The sequence below is a fragment of the Alternaria viburni genome, assembly GCF_023758015.1.
Source record: "Alternaria viburni strain BMP 2772 chromosome Unknown scaffold_41, whole genome shotgun sequence".
Classification (NCBI taxonomy): Eukaryota; Fungi; Ascomycota; class Dothideomycetes; order Pleosporales; family Pleosporaceae; genus Alternaria; species Alternaria viburni.
The window spans coordinates 15,793-32,099 of record NW_026055810.1 but is presented as its reverse complement, the minus strand read 5'-3'; the positions used below and the strand labels follow the sequence as shown (position 1 = coordinate 32,099).

The window sequence follows — 16,307 nt, the reverse complement described above, 5'->3', positions numbered from 1 at the left end:
TCGAACGCGTCTGCGCTAGTGGCAATACTTGTGAGATCCAGCATCTCCAGTCCACAATTCCCCTGGCATCCAGCAGACAATTGCCATCCGATCTTCAGGAACCCCTCGGGTACCCCGCAAATCTCAGAGGCAACATCTAAACGAATCGAAACGCGATCTTCACCACACTACCATCGCACGCGCATCGCAGCCTACACGTCCCCGCCACGACCCCGATTCGAGACCCCTCTCCGTCTACAGTTAGGGATTGGACCTGCTTTCTAACATGGCGCGCGGCAAAAACGTTGAGGTCAGCGAGTATGAGCGGAAACGGCAGGAGAACATTGCAAAGACACAGGCGCTTTTGCGCAACCTCGAGATGGAAGCTGCAGAAGCCGGTCTAGGTCCCACTGGCAAGGCGAAGACCTCTGTGCCATCGCGACCTAAAGCGAAGAAGCCCGCGCCCAAGAAGATCAAGCAAGAAGAAGAAGCGCCACGTAGAACATCATCACGATTGAAGGGCATTGTGGCAGACAGTGAGGTCGCAAAGCGCAAAGCAGAGGATGAATACGTCGCGATACAAGCAGCTGATCGCGCAAAGCGACAACGCGTTAGTGATGCCTTCAACTTCAGTGACATAGTCGTAGCAGGCAAGGACTGGAACCGGAGCGGAAACTTCCTCTCTGTCGGCCCAGCAGATCCGTACGCCCGCACATTTGACTACAACGACGTGAAGGAGACCACCGACAAGGAATTGAGAGCACTCCGAGAGCGCATGAGCGGCCTAACGCTCTGGGAAGATTTCGAGCCGAACGAAATCAAGATCACGCCCGAGCGCATATACTCCATGGGCCTGCACCCCACAACCGACAAGCCATTGGTGTTTGCTGGTGACAAGCTGGGCAACCTGGGAATCTGCGATGCATCGCAGAAAGTGGCAGAAGTCAAAGTCGAAGACGACGAAGACGCGGACAGGGAAGGACCGACCATCACGACGCTCAAACCGCACACACGCACAATACACACTTTCCAATTTAGCCCCCACGACGCAAACGCCCTCTACACCGCCTCCTACGACTCCTCGGTCAGGAAACTCGATCTGGCAAAGGGCGTCGCAGTCGAAGTCTACGCCCCTCGTGACAAAGACGAAGAAGCACCCCTTTCCGGTCTGGAAATCTCCAAAGACGATCCTCACACCCTGTATTTCTCCACGCTCGACGGCCAATTCGGCATCTACGACATGCGCACCCCCAGCGAGGCAGCCGCCGGCCTCCAAATCTTCCAACTCTCAGACAAGAAAATCGGAGGCTTTACTCTTCATCCCTTACACCCCCATCTCGTCGCAACCGCTTCCCTCGACCGCACACTCAAGATATGGGATCTGAGGAAGATAAGTGGGAAAGGAGAGGATAGGAGTCCGGCGCTGGTGGGCGAGCATACGAGTAAATTGAGCGTGTCGCATGCGGCGTGGAATAGTGCGGGGCAGGTAGCGACGGCGAGTTATGATGATACGATTAAGATTCATGATTTTGGGAATTGTGCGGAGTGGGATGTTGGTGCGACGGTGGAAGAAGAGGCTATGGGGCCGACGGCTGTGGTGCCGCATAACAACCAAACAGGCCGCTGGGTTACTATGTTAGTTTTCTCTATTCCCCATTCCCTATCTTCCTCCCCCCCTCCCTCCCTCCCTCCCTCTCCTTCCTTCTCACTAACGAACCCCTAGTCTCCGAGCACAATGGCAACAACACCCCCAAGACAACGTCCAACGCTTCTGCATCGGCAACATGAACCGCTTCGTCGATATCTACACCGCAAAAGGACAACAACTGGCGCAGTTGGGCGGCGAGGGTATTACGGCTGTGCCGGCGGTGGCCAAGTTTCATCCGACGTTGGATTGGGTGGCGGCGGGGACGGCGAGTGGGAAGTTGTGTTTGTGGATGTAGGGTTTGTGTATGGGAGAGGGGGATGGGGTGTATGAGGGGGGTGGGGATGGAGATGGAGGATGGAGGATGGAGGGGGATGGGAGACGGGCTGGAATAGACGCGGTAGTAGTAGTAGATAGTAGTAGTAGTAGTACGTCCTTACTACTACTACTACTATCTACTACTACTACCGCGTCTATTCCAGTCCGTGCTGACCTCAACATCTGAGTATGCCGGGTGGCAGGTTAGGTGGGATGTACGAAGGGGATGTACGATAGGTAAGACGGGATATTAGTGAAGAGTGGTGCGTAAGCTTGCCATTGCGTAAGCTTCGTCGCATTTGTCTTTCGAGCTGCGTATTCGGCGGAATGATTGCAATGGCTTCTGCGATCAGCGTAGGGAGGGGATATGTTGGGTTGATACCATAAGGAAGAAGTGTACCAGCGAGCAACCGTCAGCTCAGACTGCCGCGTAAGCTACACCGCGGCCTTTAGGATTCGTAGTTTGGTGGATAGGACGCTAGCTTTGGGGTGTTGTTTGGGTAACTGGTAGATGTAGGACGAGATGGAAAGCATCTCTTAATCTTTGCGGTCCGTTGCTGCTAGTGTTCCAGAGTATCTGGATCTGAACACTACTTAAGCTGCATTGCTTCGTAAACGTGTACGTACACCATGAAGAGGAGCTTGCGCGTTCAGCATGATTTCGTCAGACCTTCTCTGGTACAATTGAAGTTGTACCTGGATGGGTGGAACGATTACAATCCCTTTGTTGGATGAGTGTGTGAAACATCTCTACAAATGAAATGAGCTCACATCACTAATCCTCGTCACCTTCATGAGCTTCACGCCCTTGCAGTAGCTTTGGCCATGTGTCCGTACCTTCTTTTAAACATCTCATCAGCTTCATCAGCACCCTAGTCTTACGACCCTCGTGCTTGCTAGTAGAGGGTTGTACCAGACAAGGACTACCAGAGCATAGACAAACTTGCTTAAACACTAGCTTCCACGGTCGAGGACGAGGTCGCTTGTCGGACTGTAGGGTAACGTCGTGCTGGCTATTGAGGTTGTACCTTGGTGGGCGGGGCGATCGCAACAGCTGTTTGTATGGGTATGAGGATCACTTCGTTTGAATACATCTGAGACGAGGTACTGTTATCGCTTTTGATTTAGTATAATCCCAGCTCTTGCGCTCGTTGTTGAAGTTCATCTCAGCTGGCAGAATGATCGTGAAAGCCCTCGAATATTCCGATACCCTCAACCTCGGTATTCCGCAAAGAACCCTCCAGCACCCTCACGATCTTTCTCAATTCCCCACATCCACGGCCGTTTACACCGCTCTACCCTCTCCACGCTCCCCTAAAACAGAATTAAATAGTCCATGCATGAATCCTCCATACTGAACAAGTTTAGAGTCAATCGCAATTATCGAATTTATCGAACGCATGCGTGTATGCGACTATCGCATGTGAGGTACATGGCTAGATAATTCGCGTACCGTGGTTTGTTTTTTCCCATTCGGCCGAAAGCAGCAGTATCTCCATAGTATGCGACAGGGGACGGCCCGGTCTTTCATGCGCGAACATGGACTTGACAGAACGGTACTCGCGTGCTTGCCATGAGAACATGCTGCTGTCTGCAGTCTGCTGTCGGAGATACAGACATCTCCGCTACCGCGCTTCGTCGTTAAGAATAGAACACCGTCTCTCCGGACAATTCTCCGGCGTAAGCAGAAAAACTTCATGAGATGATTTTGTCTTATCGCAACAAAAAGGTGCCGACGCCTTCCGCCCGCTTACCACCTTCCGCACTGTTCCCCTTCCTCTCACGATCTCCATATAACCGGTTCGTATCTGCTACGTCGCCTGCTACTTTGACGGGTAGCGTTGGTTGCAAATACGAGATTTGGTGGGTTTCTATTTCCGGATGTGGCGATGGGTGGGTAGGAGCACTAAGGTAGCGGGTGTGGCACCAGCGGGGATCGTGTCCTTCTGCCAGCCTCGTTTTTTCTCTTGACCACCGTGTACCTCGTACGACATCAACGACACAGGTACCGTGGTAACATTTCCTCGTGGCACGGAGGCTGGGGAGATGGCGCCATACGGATAACCTCCGATGTGGGAATTTGTTGTGTAATGGGAATTGTGAGGTGGAGAGGAGCTATCGAGGTGGTTTTGGAAGGTTGATGTTCAAATCCAAATAATCACGGCTAGCGATACCGAGATGCGGGATGCGGAAAGATTCAATGCCACCGACTCCACCGGCACTTTCGCATACATACCGCCGTATGATGCCGTTATCGTGTGGTGGGAAAACTCTCGCCCGATGCGACCGGCACCGCCGTATTAGGTCACACAACCAGCCGAACTGCCCAACGTCAGTCTGGTGACATCGAAACACGAGGTGATCAGCTTGTCGACAAGATGCATACACGGTACGGTACGTCAGGGACACGATATGACGTCTGCGTGTCGGAAGCTTCAATGCGAGGATGCAACGCGCAGGCTAGCTCACCCGTTTTCGTCATGTTTCCAGCGATATTGACGGGCTGATCAGTGCCTGAAGCATGCTTAGGGTGAGCTTAAACGGCCGGGACATTGCTGCTACGGGCATGGTTCAAGCCTGCAGGGACAGTGCAGCGCTGCGTCTGCATGGATACGAGGAATGACGGTGGGGAACATAGGTGGGAGGGTCAATGTTACTTTGTTTAGTCGCGTTTTGTAGGTTGGAAGACGGTAGAACAGAACAAACCCCTCACACCCTGCACCGTGTCCGTCTGTTGGCCATTACTATAAAGGGTTCCGCGAACGGCGCTGCACAAAGGGTCATCATCCTCAGCAAACTTTCAAAAGCAATTCACAGCAAAGACTAGTTTATAACTCCCTTTACAACACTCGCTTTCGAAGTTCTTCCACACCACATCACACACAACTCGCCAAGATGAAGTACACCGTCGCTATCACCACGCTCATCGCCAGCGCCATGGCTACTGCCATCTCCTCCGACTGCCCTAAGCCCTCGCACACCGCGACCGTCACCGGCAGCGCACCTGCCTCGTCGTCGACCGCCCCTGCCGACGCCGCGCCCACCGGCTACTTCGGCGTCATCTCCTCGCGCAGCGCCTCGCCCATCCACCTCCAGTCCCTGACCGCACGCGGCGGAAAGTTCTACCTCGGCGGCGGCCCTCCCTCGTCCTACTGCCCGTCCAACCTCCCCGCCGGCGCCTGCCCTCCCGGTAACACCACTGTTCTGGCTGGCGGCCAGGGAACTCTCTCCCTCGGTGTTGTCGTGCCTGGTGGCCAGGAGGTCTACGTTGCGCCCGGCGGTGCTCTCCAATACACCACTGCCCACTCCGTCTCCAAGCCTGAGGGCTCAGACGTTGATGGCTTCAGCCGCACTGCGCCTGCCGACGGCAACGTCTACGGATACCTCGACTACGAGACTGGCTTCGTTGCCTGCCCGGCTGGCGAGGGCGAGGGATACCAGGTCTTTGGTGCCGTTGAGGACGGTGAATTCGGCGATGACTGCCTTGGCTTCACCGCTCTTGCTGGTAAGTCTTCTGCTTCTTCTGATATTTTTCAAACATGTGCTAACGATTCTCTAGTTGCGACCGAAGATGCTGGTGCCTGGCAATACTAGATCTCCGCTCTAGCACCTGGAAATGGTGGTAGTGGGGATCTTTAATGTCTATTGGATAATGAACATGAAGTGGTAGATGGAGATATCCATGCTGTACATATGACGCTCCTTAATGACCCGGGCACAAAAGTAATATAATAGTAATGCCTTGACACGATTTTGAAACTTCATCCTCTGCCTTCCAAGACTGCTCTGATGCGATTGACTTGCTCCTCAGCTGTGCCTTTCAGGCCTGTCTGCACAACTACCGTCTTATCCCTACTCTTCATGCCTTTAACAACTTCAACATCCGACTTCGCAACTCGAAGCGCACCAGCAATGACCTCCCTCACCGCCCTGTTCGCCTCTCCGTCTTTCGGCTGAGCGGCAACGCATATCTCAATGCGCTCATCAGAGACCGCTGCGATGCCTTCGCGTTGCGCACTAACCCCAGGCTTGACATGACACAGCAATTGAACAGTTCCTGGGCAGTTCTTCGCGGACTTTGAAGCCACGAAACGGATTGCGGGACCGGACATTAGCGGCGTTGGCGTTGAAAACGGTAGCTGGTAGAGTGCATGTGACTGCGATGAACGGTGCGTTAGAAAGGTCAGCTGGCTTCGCGTGCGGACCTCAGCATGCGGCTGAACCGGCAAAGCCGATCGCAGCCGCCCATTCCACGCCGGGATTAGACCCCTTCCCGCCCAACCAATCGCTTTTCCAGTGCACCTCCGAGCCATCCTACCAGCAAAGGCGAGCCTCTACACAGCAGTCCTCGCAGATAGATACACATCTCCTCTGTTCCACAGCATGCGCAAAAGCCACGTTGGCACCACCCATCCCACCTCCCTAAAGCGTGCTGGCGCGCAACCGGGGCCGGTAGTGGGGGCATTCTTACGGTACCGGTCCTAAGATAAAGACTACTTCCCCTAAGTGATAAATTTGACGAGAGCCTCATCAGAGCTTCCCTTAAGTACAGGTGCACACGATGGAGGGAAAATTCAGCAACACGGAATTAGGTAAGAGATTGTAAGCGTATCCGGCGCAGATAAAATGCATAAAAGGCTGCCCGCCCTCGTTTTTGAGTTGGTTTCTGCATATTTCGCATTTCTTCGACTTCTTGACAGAGTTGAATTGGGATAGAGTGTTGTTTGTACGCATTGCGGTATTAGCACCTTTTTTGCATTGCTAGGATAGAAGACATCTTTATTGTTAGCACAGAGACTCACAGTTAAAGGTAAGAGACAACTGCAATTGCTTTTGATGACGTGGTTTGCGACGTGGTGGTTTGCTATCTAGAAGTCGCACTTCTGCAACAACCAACCCACGTACAATCCCATCTTTCCCACAGCTCTGCCCACTCCACACAACAAATCACATGACTAACCTCACCCCCAGCAAAATGACTTCTGCACCCACACTACAGCCCAAGTTCCTGCCGAACAAGCATGACCTAGGCATCGTCGCAGTCGGCTTCAGCGGCGGCCAGGTAAGTCCCACCCACCCATCCATCACTCATTCCCTCCCCAAATAAATTGACAATCTTATTCCAGCCCAAAGCCGGCGTCGACGCCGCCCCCATGGCCCTCATCGAAAACGGCCTCATCAAGCAGTTAGAACAAGACCTCGACTTCAACGTCACCTACGACAACAAAGTCCACAACTACTCCTCGCTGCGCCCCGCCTCCGACCCCGAAGTCCGCAAAATGAAACAACCACGATTCGTGTCGGCCGTAACAAAGCAAGTCAGCGACCAAGTCTACGCCCACGCCAAAACGGGAAAACTCGTGCTTACCCTCGGCGGCGACCACTCCATCGCCATCGGCACCGTGTCTGGGACTGCGAAAGCGGTACGGGAGAGGCTGGGAAAGGAGATTGCGGTGATTTGGGTGGATGCGCATGCGGATATTAATACGCCCGAGTCGAGCGAGAGCGGGAATATTCATGGGATGCCGGTTGCGTTTTTGGCGGATCTTGTGGAGAAGAAGGAGGAGTTGACGGAGGATGTGTTTGGGTGGTTGAAGGAGGAGCATCGGATTAGTCCGAAGAAGTTGGTGTATATTGGGTTGAGGGATATTGATAAGGGGGAGAAGGAGATTCTGAAGAAGCATAACATTAAGGCGTACAGTATGCATGAGATTGACAAGTATGTCGCGCGCTTCCTGGGAGTTTGGAGATGGTTGCTAACAGGACGATAGGCACGGCATTGGCAAAGTCATGGACATGGCATTGGGTTGGATCGGAAGCGACACACCCATCCACCTCTCCTTCGACGTCGACGCTTTGGATCCCCAGTGGGCGCCTAGCACGGGTACGCCTGTCCGTGGTGGTTTAACGCTGCGCGAGGGTGACTTCATCGCTGAGTGCGTTGCTGAGACTGGTCAGCTCATTGCGCTGGATCTTGTGGAGGTTAACCCCAGCCTTGATGCTGAGGGTGCGGGTGATACGGTTCGCGCTGGTGTTTCGATTGTGAGGTGTGCGCTTGGTGATACGCTTTTGTAGGATTGTGGGATGGGTGGAGTTTTAGAGGGATTTGGGAGGGGTAGATATAGATGGTGTTGTTAGACGATCATGACGCAAGTTCATACCATACTCGCATCGCATGTCGCGATAGTTCGGTGCTGTTCGTGAGTCTATATATGCTGTGTCATACAATAGAGACGTTTGCATCATCTCACTGTCAACAAAGAAAGCCACAGTGTGTCACTCACAAATATCGAAATAGCAGTGACTATTACCAACTACAGCAAAAGCTAGTGTCTACATGACTAATACCCTAGGGGCTGTTGAAGAATACGCAGGCTCGAAAGCATGTCGATTGCACAGTCGAACATGCGCACAAAAAGATTCATGATTGCATCGATGCTTTGTTTCCCTCTCTTTCATGCGTCCATGCTGGCTGAGATGGCGTATCCAACACTTAGTATAAGAAATCATTGAATCAAGACCAATACTAGTATACATATGTAAACTTCTGTGCCAAATGAGTCTTCGATGCAGATCCCGTATCGGGTTTCTCGCCCCACTCGACAACTTCTGGCATCCCTCGATCGGGCACAATGATCGGAGATCATGAGTACGTTGCCGTATTGATGAACCGCTCGGGCACCTCCCATTTGTGTCCAGAACTATACACGTCTCCAGAACCCGCTCTTCTGCTGGACTTGGTCTTTGAGGAGCCCTTTTTCGCGTCACTCTTTGATGCTCGTTGGGTAGTCTTAGGTCGGTTTGGTATACGCGCATCGTCTTGGTCGGGTCCAATTGGGGATCGAGACGTGTACGAACGTGAGGGTATTGTTCTCCGAAGTCTGTCATCCGAGTCTTCGTGTGTACTACCGTGGTCGCTTGTGAGAAAATAGTGCATGGCTTTTGAAGTTGGCCTCGTTACCCGTGGACGATGTTCCGACTGCACGTTTTCGTCTTCTGGTGTAATACGCGTCTTGCTGGCTGGCGTATAGCGCTCTGTATCCGATGATGGGGGAGGGCATCGGGGTTCTTCTTCATATTCGGTCTCCACCGCGTACACAATGTGCCAACAATCTACGTGCGACAGGAGTCCACTCTTGAGCAGTCTGATTTGTGATCCCAACGGCCTCTTGCACTGAGAGCATGGGTGAAAACCTTTCCAAGAATCTCTCCCGGGATTGGTACTAAGTAATCGTGTAAAGCCATCTTCTTTTACCACATAGTACGAATAAAACCATAAACTGAACTCTATGGCTTTGAAGAGATTATAGACCTGGATGTACTGCAAGGGAGACAAATCGACCTTGTCTAGAGGTCCTGGAAAAACAAACCCGTGCCCAAACGATCCGATCGCGGTAGCAAATACTTCGCCATTGGAGTAATAGAACAACTCAAGAAGTTTTCGAGCGTAGCGGAGACCCATACGGCACAGTTCACTTTTGCGGCGAAACACTTCCAACGGATCTTTGCAAATAGAACATTCGCGGGCGTGCATCTCGAAGTCGGCGGCAGCATCACTCTCAGAAAGATGAAGTGGGCGTCGCATTAGTGCTGCTGTGTCAGTGGCGGCTTCGCCGGTCGTCTTGCTGGGATGGCGTGGTATCTGCTGCATCACTGCAGGCGCACCGTGTCGTCTCTGCATATGTAATCTGAACATATCTGGCTGGGAATACTTGTTTCCACAGTTCTGTATGGGACAGAGATACCGAGATTTAAGCGGAGTCGACACAGCCCCTAAGCAAGGCGTAATCTCCATATGATCCGCCAGATCCCTGACCGCATGCACACCTGTTAAAACAAGGCCGCAGCGATACGCACAGGGCACGGCATATGCGATATCACTCTGAGATTTCTCTGAAATTTGCATCGGCTCTCTAATGACGGGATAGGCTTCATCATGATGTGGAGAGGCGGTAGCGCTGTCGGTCCAAAATGGGCGTGGTAGGGACCTGCTCTCTGACCTGACTGCGGTATTACTTGCATCGTCTCCGTTATCGACGTTTAGATCCACGCGCGTAGACCATTTGCTTCCTACGCTGCTATGATCAGAAAAATCATCTGTCATGCCCTCGGCTCGTTGGTCTGGCTCTTGAGCAAGGCGTGCGTCTGTCTCTTCTGCCGACGACTCGCTCTTAGTCTCGCAATATGGTGTAGGAGGATAAGCACGTTGATGGGTCACGCTCGAAGAGACTTTTGCTTCATCATCCTCTGTTGCATGCTCCAAAATGTTTTGAACCAGATCTGGCCCCTCGTATGACTCTTCTACTTTTGTAGAGTTCGGTGCGTCATGGTTTTGCGAGTGGAGTATGAGTGTCTCATCTTCATCTTCGGCAGACGTCCGTTCAATTTCTGAAGTATCCTCGGCCGATTGAAGGCAACATATGCCTTGAAACATATGCTGCACATTCGGGTCCATGCAGGCTTCTTCGATGTGGTCCTCAAGCACATGGACGTTCCAACGTTCCGTTGGCTTCTCTCGTAACATCTTCTCAATCCAGGTCGACGGGATCAGATCGCTTGATGGCCCTGCTGACGACCGGAGGACCTCGATCCAACCCGTGATGGCTTCAAGGTTTGAGTGATAGCTATTTGCGCATGAGCCATGAGCGGTCATGTATGTTTTCAACTCCTCAAGCGTGCGGGAGCGTAGGACTGTCCACATCTCTAGGAATACACAACCAAAGGACCAGATATCAGACGATGAGTTGCGTTCAGTGTAGGCCATGACTTCAGGAGCGCAATAACGGGGAGTTGTGGGCGCTGCTGTCGCTGTGATGCTACTGCCACTGCTGGACCAATCGAGAGCTGTTCCAAAGTCAGTGAAGTAGACCTGGTCGCCTTTAATGAGCACATTTGACGGTTTGATGTCCTTGTGTCGGATACGGTTGTCGTGCAGATAGCATAGCGCGGAGGTTAGACAGCCGAAGAAAGGTCTCAGGAAGGATCGGGAGTTTTCGTCGAAATCTGTTTTCTCCAAAAACGTCTGCAGATTCGCATCGGCTACCGGGAGCATGACGATTGCCACGAATCTCTTGTCCGTATAACTGCCGACCAACTCCACGAGGTGCTTGTGAGATAGCTTTTTGAGGTTTCCCAGCTCTTTCGTGAAGTCTTTCAAGACTTGTTTATCCTTCTTGAAGGTCTTTCCTCTCAATATGAGCTTGCGTGCGTATTCCTTATGACTTATGGTGCTGACGACGCGATCGACGTATCCGAATCCACCTTTGCCCAGCTCTCCAATCTTTTTGAAGGGTACCTCTGTAGAGTCGCTGAAGTGTCCGTGCGGCGCATGTCGCTCAAGATTTAGCGCTTCCCGGTTGTAGACGAGGTGTTGCAACTCGAGGAATCTGAGTCGCGCAGAATGATCGCGCAGCGCTTCCGGTAGGGTGCTCTTGGTGAATGGGAAGTATACGTCTGTAATTTCGCTGTCAACGAATGCGTCAATCGTGTCTAGTTGGCCAATCTTCCTGAGAATGCTATAAAGCCTTGGAACCCGGCTCCAGCGCTCCCGTGCACAGCGAGTCAACACGTCTGCGATCTCGCGAATGTCGTTCTCGGTGAAGGGCGTCAACGTCTCTTCAGCGTTGTGAGGGAACCATCTTCGTAAGAGGTCTTCTTCGAAGCCCTGCTGTGCCATTTGACGAGTTCGTCCAGCGAGAGGTCGCTAGACGCGCAATGTCCATACAAATCGGCGTCGCGAAAAGCATAAAGAATCGTTATAGTGAGCGTGAACTGCGTATCTCATCTGCGAGCGACAATAGAAGTCGTCATGATTTTGCGGCAGTAACAGGACGAGTGGCGAGGCAGGCCAGCGTCTATGCGAGACGAAGGATGAGAGGGGTAGCAGGCACCGCCCCATACCGTGCAGGTCAGCTCCTGCAGCTACCCTGCAACCATTCGTCGTCGAACAAATCGAAGCGAGATGCGCCACAACACTCAGCCTCCGTGAATATGACATGTAGGGTCGCCATCGTGTACATTATCGAAACTTTTCCGGGCTGAACGTGCGCGAACCTTGTTACCTGAAGCAATCTTGCTGAGCTACAAGCTAGTCGACTGCTCAAAGCGGCTGTGTCATGATCCAGCCTGTGTTGTTGATGGTACCTACGTAGATTCTTCTGGGTCGATAGGTGCGCAGAAATTCTGTCGCTGCTGAAACTATTGCCCAGAAATAGCTTGCCTGGCCTGGTGAAAGCCAGACATAATGAAGATGCAGCGAAGATCGGTTGCGAAAATGATGTGGTGTTGCTCGTCATGAATAGGATCGGGAAGTAGCTTTCCTCCGGGCATGACGCCCTAGCCCAAATTCGGCGCAGCACTAACAATCAGAATAAACACGGGTTCCGTCCTGCCAGTACTCCGGATACGACACGACATGACATTGGAATGAAGAGAAAACATAGCTACCTTTAACTCAGACTGCTGCATGCAACGGCAGAAAACCGCTTGGCTGGCTTCATCATGCATATGCGACGCGTCGTCAGATCCATCTCCAGTCTCGAGAACGCCAATGCCGTCCATCAAGCTCACCAAATTCACCACTTCATCATCAATATTGCCGACGATGCTATTGGAGAGACTGCGCTTTTGATGTATTCGGTCGCATAACAAGACGAACGCGATTTCACGGCCCTTTTCGTCGGTGCTTCCCACACCCATCAACCTTACACAGCCTGACTACACCATCCGGCACATTGTCGCATCCTCTCAAGTGAGTAAGACGCTCATGCTTCGCGCAATCGAAGCTCTAGTCTCTCACACAATCACATGTGGGCTCTTCCTCGGCAACATTCGGCGCGTCAAGCTTGCAAAAGCCATACGTCATGGCGTCAACGCCGACTTCCGTTGGTCGACCCGCAAGCACCCGGCGAGTGGGTGGGTGTCGATAAATAAAACTTTAGTTTGATAACACTCCTTTGGTTCAATATTCAAGGATTGCAATTGACACTTTGATTGTCAAGACTAAACAATGCTGTCGCCGGCTCGTATGTCGCTGCTGCCGGGTGGTGTTAGGGAATTGGTGTCTTCACCTGCCATGAGGTCGCGTACGGCATCGCTATGTCGGACAGGAGCTTTGATAAGCGCAAAGCATGGAAAGAGCTTGGAACAAAAGCGGATGATCACCATTGAGCAATTGGATAAGAGGAGAGATAGTACGTTGTTCTCTTTGCTCAGCGTACCTCTTGTACAACACCCCAGCTACTAACAACCCCATCCCAGACCGCGAGCGCGTAGTCATTCTAGGATCCGGCTGGGCGGGCTTCACAGTCGCCCGCAGTCTCGACTCCTCCAAGTTCCAAACCCTCGTCGTATCGCCACGGTCCTACTTTGCTTTCACGCCCCTCCTTGCCTCCACCGCAGTCGGCACCTTGGAATTCCGAACCGCGCTCGAACCTGTGCGCAGCCGACGAACCAAAGTCGATTTCTTCCAGGGATGGGCCGACGATGTAGATTTCAAGAATAGAACTATTACGATTGAAGAGGCGGTTGACGACCCGAAACAAGGTGTTGCACTGACCACGGACCGACATGCTGGGGAGACAGCGGAAGAGAGGGAGGCGGAGAAGAAGAAGGAAGCGAAAGTAGGGAAGCTGTTTGATGTGGAGTACGACAAGTTGATTGTGACGGTGGGATGCTACAGTCAGACATTCGGTACGCCGGGTGTGAAAGAACATGCCTTCTTCCTCAAAGACGTAGGCGACGCGCGCCGAATCCGAAATCGCATTCTAGCCTGCTTCGAAGGCGCTGCTCTACCCACCACCTCCATCGAAATGAAGAAGCAGCTCCTCAACTTCGCCGTCGTGGGCGGTGGACCCACCGGCATCGAATTCAGCGCGGAACTGCACGATCTGATCAACGAGGATATGAAGAAACTGTACCCGGAACTTGTTCAGTATCACAAGATTACTGTTTACGATGTCGCGGAGAAGGTGCTTCCTATGTTTGATCAGAAACTCGCGGGTTATGCGATGCAGAAGTTCAAGCGTAAGGGCATTGATATCAAGACGAGCCATCATGTTGAGGAGTTGAGGCCGGGGGCGCCTGCGGAAAGGAGCTTCTCAGATGATGTGGATGACTATCACTTGTATACGCTCAAGGTGAAGGAAGAGGGTGAGATTGGTGTGGGCATGTGTGTATGGAGTAAGTCTCCCTTCTTTTTCCTTCCCCCGTTACCACACTCCTTTCAGACGCACTCGATAACAACACTAACCCCACCCCCAGGCACAGGACTAATGCAAAACCCCTTCGTCGACCACGCCCTTTCCTCTGTCCGCGAAGCACCAACCGACCTCTACCTCCCCTCCTCCTCCTCCTCCCCATCTCCCAAATCCACCACTCCAGGCAAAGACGTAAAATGGATAGTAAAGAAAGACTCCAAATCCGGATCCATCATAACCGACGACCACCTACGCGTCAAACTCATCCCATCTACTTCCACCCCAGAAAACTCCGAAGAAAAAAGTAAGCAAGAAGCAGTCCACCCCTCCGTCTTCGCCCTCGGCGACTGCGGAATAATCGAATCAACAACCTACCCTGCAACCGCCCAAGTCGCGTCCCAAAAAGCCTTTTGGTTGGCAAAACGGCTCAACAACGGTTCTCTATCCACTCCTCCTTCTCCATCATCAAAGGGCTTCACATACCGCGACCTGGGCACACTAGCCTACATCGGTAACTGGAACGCGTTGTTCCAAGGCGGCGGCAAATGGGGTGGCAGGTTGCAGGGGTATGTGGCGTGGATTATTTGGCGGGGAGCGTATTTGACGAGGACGGTGAGTTGGCGGAATAAGGTGCTTGTGCCGGTTTATTGGGTTGTTAATTGGGTTTTTGGGAGGGATGTTTCGAGGTTTTAGGGGGGTGGGTATGGTGTAATGTGTAGGAGTGAGCTTTGGTTTGGTTGGTTAAGGAATTGTAGAGATGGAATCGGTGTCTACTCAGTCTTAGTCTTATTAAGTAAAGAGATGTAAGCGCATGTACAAGATACTTGCATGATATGCATTCCTTTCAGATCAATTCATATGCTTTGTGTTGTAACCACATAGGCAGTAAGCAATCTAACATACCGCCGAAGAGACATCTGCAATAGCAATGCACATGGGTATCCCATAACCTCCCGAAGACCCAACCAACCCATATCCTCCAGAAAAGAAAAACGCCCATAGCAGACCTCCCCCAAAGCACATCTCACTTCTTCGCACCCCCCAAGTACCCCACCACATCCCCCGCCCTCTCCAACCTCGCCCTCGTCTCCGGCAACCCCTTGTTCAACCTCTGCAACCCCGTGACCGCTCTCTCCCAATTCCTCTCTACCTCCCCTTGTCTCTGCAGCGCCTCCACCCCAGCCACATCCCCATCCCCATTCGCAGCAGCAGCAGCATCCTTCTCCATACTTTCTTGTAACGCCGCCCACACCCTCTCCTCCTCTTCAAACCCCTTAATCCACGTCTCCGCCGCAACTTTCGGCGTCGTCCTCCGTTGCTGGCTTATCTTCGCAATGAGCGCATCGCGTTTCGCTACTGTAGCAGATAGTTGACTCCGCAGTTTATCGTCGAAAGGTTCGTATTCCACTGTTTCAACCATACTTTCTCCTTCCCCTTCCCCTCTTCCCCCTCCACTTCCTCCTACACCATGTTGGTTGACAACCCCATCCATCCCCTCGCCATCCCCACTCTCCACAACATCAATCCCATTGATGCTAACGTTATGCCTTATCCCCTGCAGCACCTTCGCCACAAATATCTCGACGAGGTCCTCGACCGAGCGCCGTAGCTCATCTGGCGCATCGCCGTTTGTAGCGCTGGAGGGCACGGGCGGGAGGTGCAAGTCGAGTTTCTGGCGTGCGGCGGTGCGGATCTGGGATGTGAGGAAGGTTAGGTCCGAGGGGGATTGGAGTTCGATTTTGCGGTGGGAGGCGTCCATTTTGGAGTGGTGTGGCAGGCGTGGTGATGGGTGAGGATTGTTGTTGCGCGGGCGCGCTGTGGTGGGGTTTGTGGGGTGAGTGCGCTTTTTTAGTTGGATGGGCGGTTTGCGCGGAGATGTTACTGTGGCTTTTATGAGCGGTAACAGGGTGTTGAGTGGTGGAATGCGGGTCGTCGTTGTGGTGGTCGACTTTGTTATGGTTCTTGTTTGCGAACGCGGAACGTGGACCGCGCGCGTCTTCGACGGCTTATCAGCCTGCCTTATCGGGGCCGAGGTGTGGGGCTGCTGCTCCCTCGCTGCACTCGAACAACGCAGTCGATACAGTCGGAAACAGGATAATGTATCATCAAATGTGATTTGTTTGATTTGAGATACATCCTTATAGATGATTCCTAGACCCTTTAAGGAG

At 52.6% G+C, this 16,307-nt stretch overlaps 7 protein-coding genes across 7 annotated transcripts; 4 read left to right on the top strand and 3 right to left on the bottom strand.

Annotated features, from left to right (window-relative positions):
- Positions 1-265: 265 nt before the first annotated feature.
- On the top strand, positions 266-1,922 carry J4E79_011386 (uncharacterized protein; the record flags this gene model as incomplete). Its single annotated transcript, XM_049360215.1, has 2 exons — positions 266-1,614; positions 1,703-1,922. 2 exons carry the CDS (start codon positions 266-268, stop codon positions 1,920-1,922), a joined length of 1,569 nt encoding a protein of 522 aa, XP_049205291.1.
- Positions 1,923-4,837: 2,915 nt separating this feature from the next.
- Positions 4,838-5,536, top strand: J4E79_011385 (uncharacterized protein; the record flags this gene model as incomplete). The annotated part of the gene is made up of 2 exons (XM_049360214.1): positions 4,838-5,447; positions 5,502-5,536. The coding sequence occupies 2 exons, from the start codon at positions 4,838-4,840 to the stop codon at positions 5,534-5,536; spliced, it is 645 nt and encodes a 214-aa protein (XP_049205290.1).
- Positions 5,537-5,703: 167 nt separating this feature from the next.
- Positions 5,704-6,054, bottom strand: J4E79_011384 (uncharacterized protein; the record flags this gene model as incomplete). The annotated part of the gene is made up of 1 exon (XM_049360213.1): positions 5,704-6,054. The coding sequence occupies one exon, from the start codon at positions 6,052-6,054 to the stop codon at positions 5,704-5,706; it is 351 nt and encodes a 116-aa protein (XP_049205289.1).
- Positions 6,055-6,917: 863 nt separating this feature from the next.
- Positions 6,918-8,017, top strand: J4E79_011383 (uncharacterized protein; the record flags this gene model as incomplete). Its single annotated transcript, XM_049360212.1, has 3 exons — positions 6,918-7,004; positions 7,069-7,661; positions 7,714-8,017. The coding sequence occupies 3 exons, from the start codon at positions 6,918-6,920 to the stop codon at positions 8,015-8,017; spliced, it is 984 nt and encodes a 327-aa protein (XP_049205288.1).
- Positions 8,018-9,592: 1,575 nt separating this feature from the next.
- J4E79_011382 (uncharacterized protein) lies at positions 9,593-11,618 on the bottom strand (the record flags this gene model as incomplete). The annotated part of the gene is made up of 2 exons (XM_049360211.1): positions 9,593-9,615; positions 9,800-11,618. 2 exons carry the CDS (start codon positions 11,616-11,618, stop codon positions 9,593-9,595), a joined length of 1,842 nt encoding a protein of 613 aa, XP_049205287.1.
- Positions 11,619-12,950: 1,332 nt separating this feature from the next.
- On the top strand, positions 12,951-14,832 carry J4E79_011381 (uncharacterized protein; the record flags this gene model as incomplete). The annotated part of the gene is made up of 3 exons (XM_049360210.1): positions 12,951-13,134; positions 13,202-14,122; positions 14,204-14,832. The coding sequence occupies 3 exons, from the start codon at positions 12,951-12,953 to the stop codon at positions 14,830-14,832; spliced, it is 1,734 nt and encodes a 577-aa protein (XP_049205286.1).
- A 331-nt stretch (positions 14,833-15,163) lies between these two features.
- J4E79_011380 (uncharacterized protein) lies at positions 15,164-15,898 on the bottom strand (the record flags this gene model as incomplete). Its single annotated transcript, XM_049360209.1, has 1 exon — positions 15,164-15,898. The coding sequence occupies one exon, from the start codon at positions 15,896-15,898 to the stop codon at positions 15,164-15,166; it is 735 nt and encodes a 244-aa protein (XP_049205285.1).
- Positions 15,899-16,307: the final 409 nt, after the last annotated feature.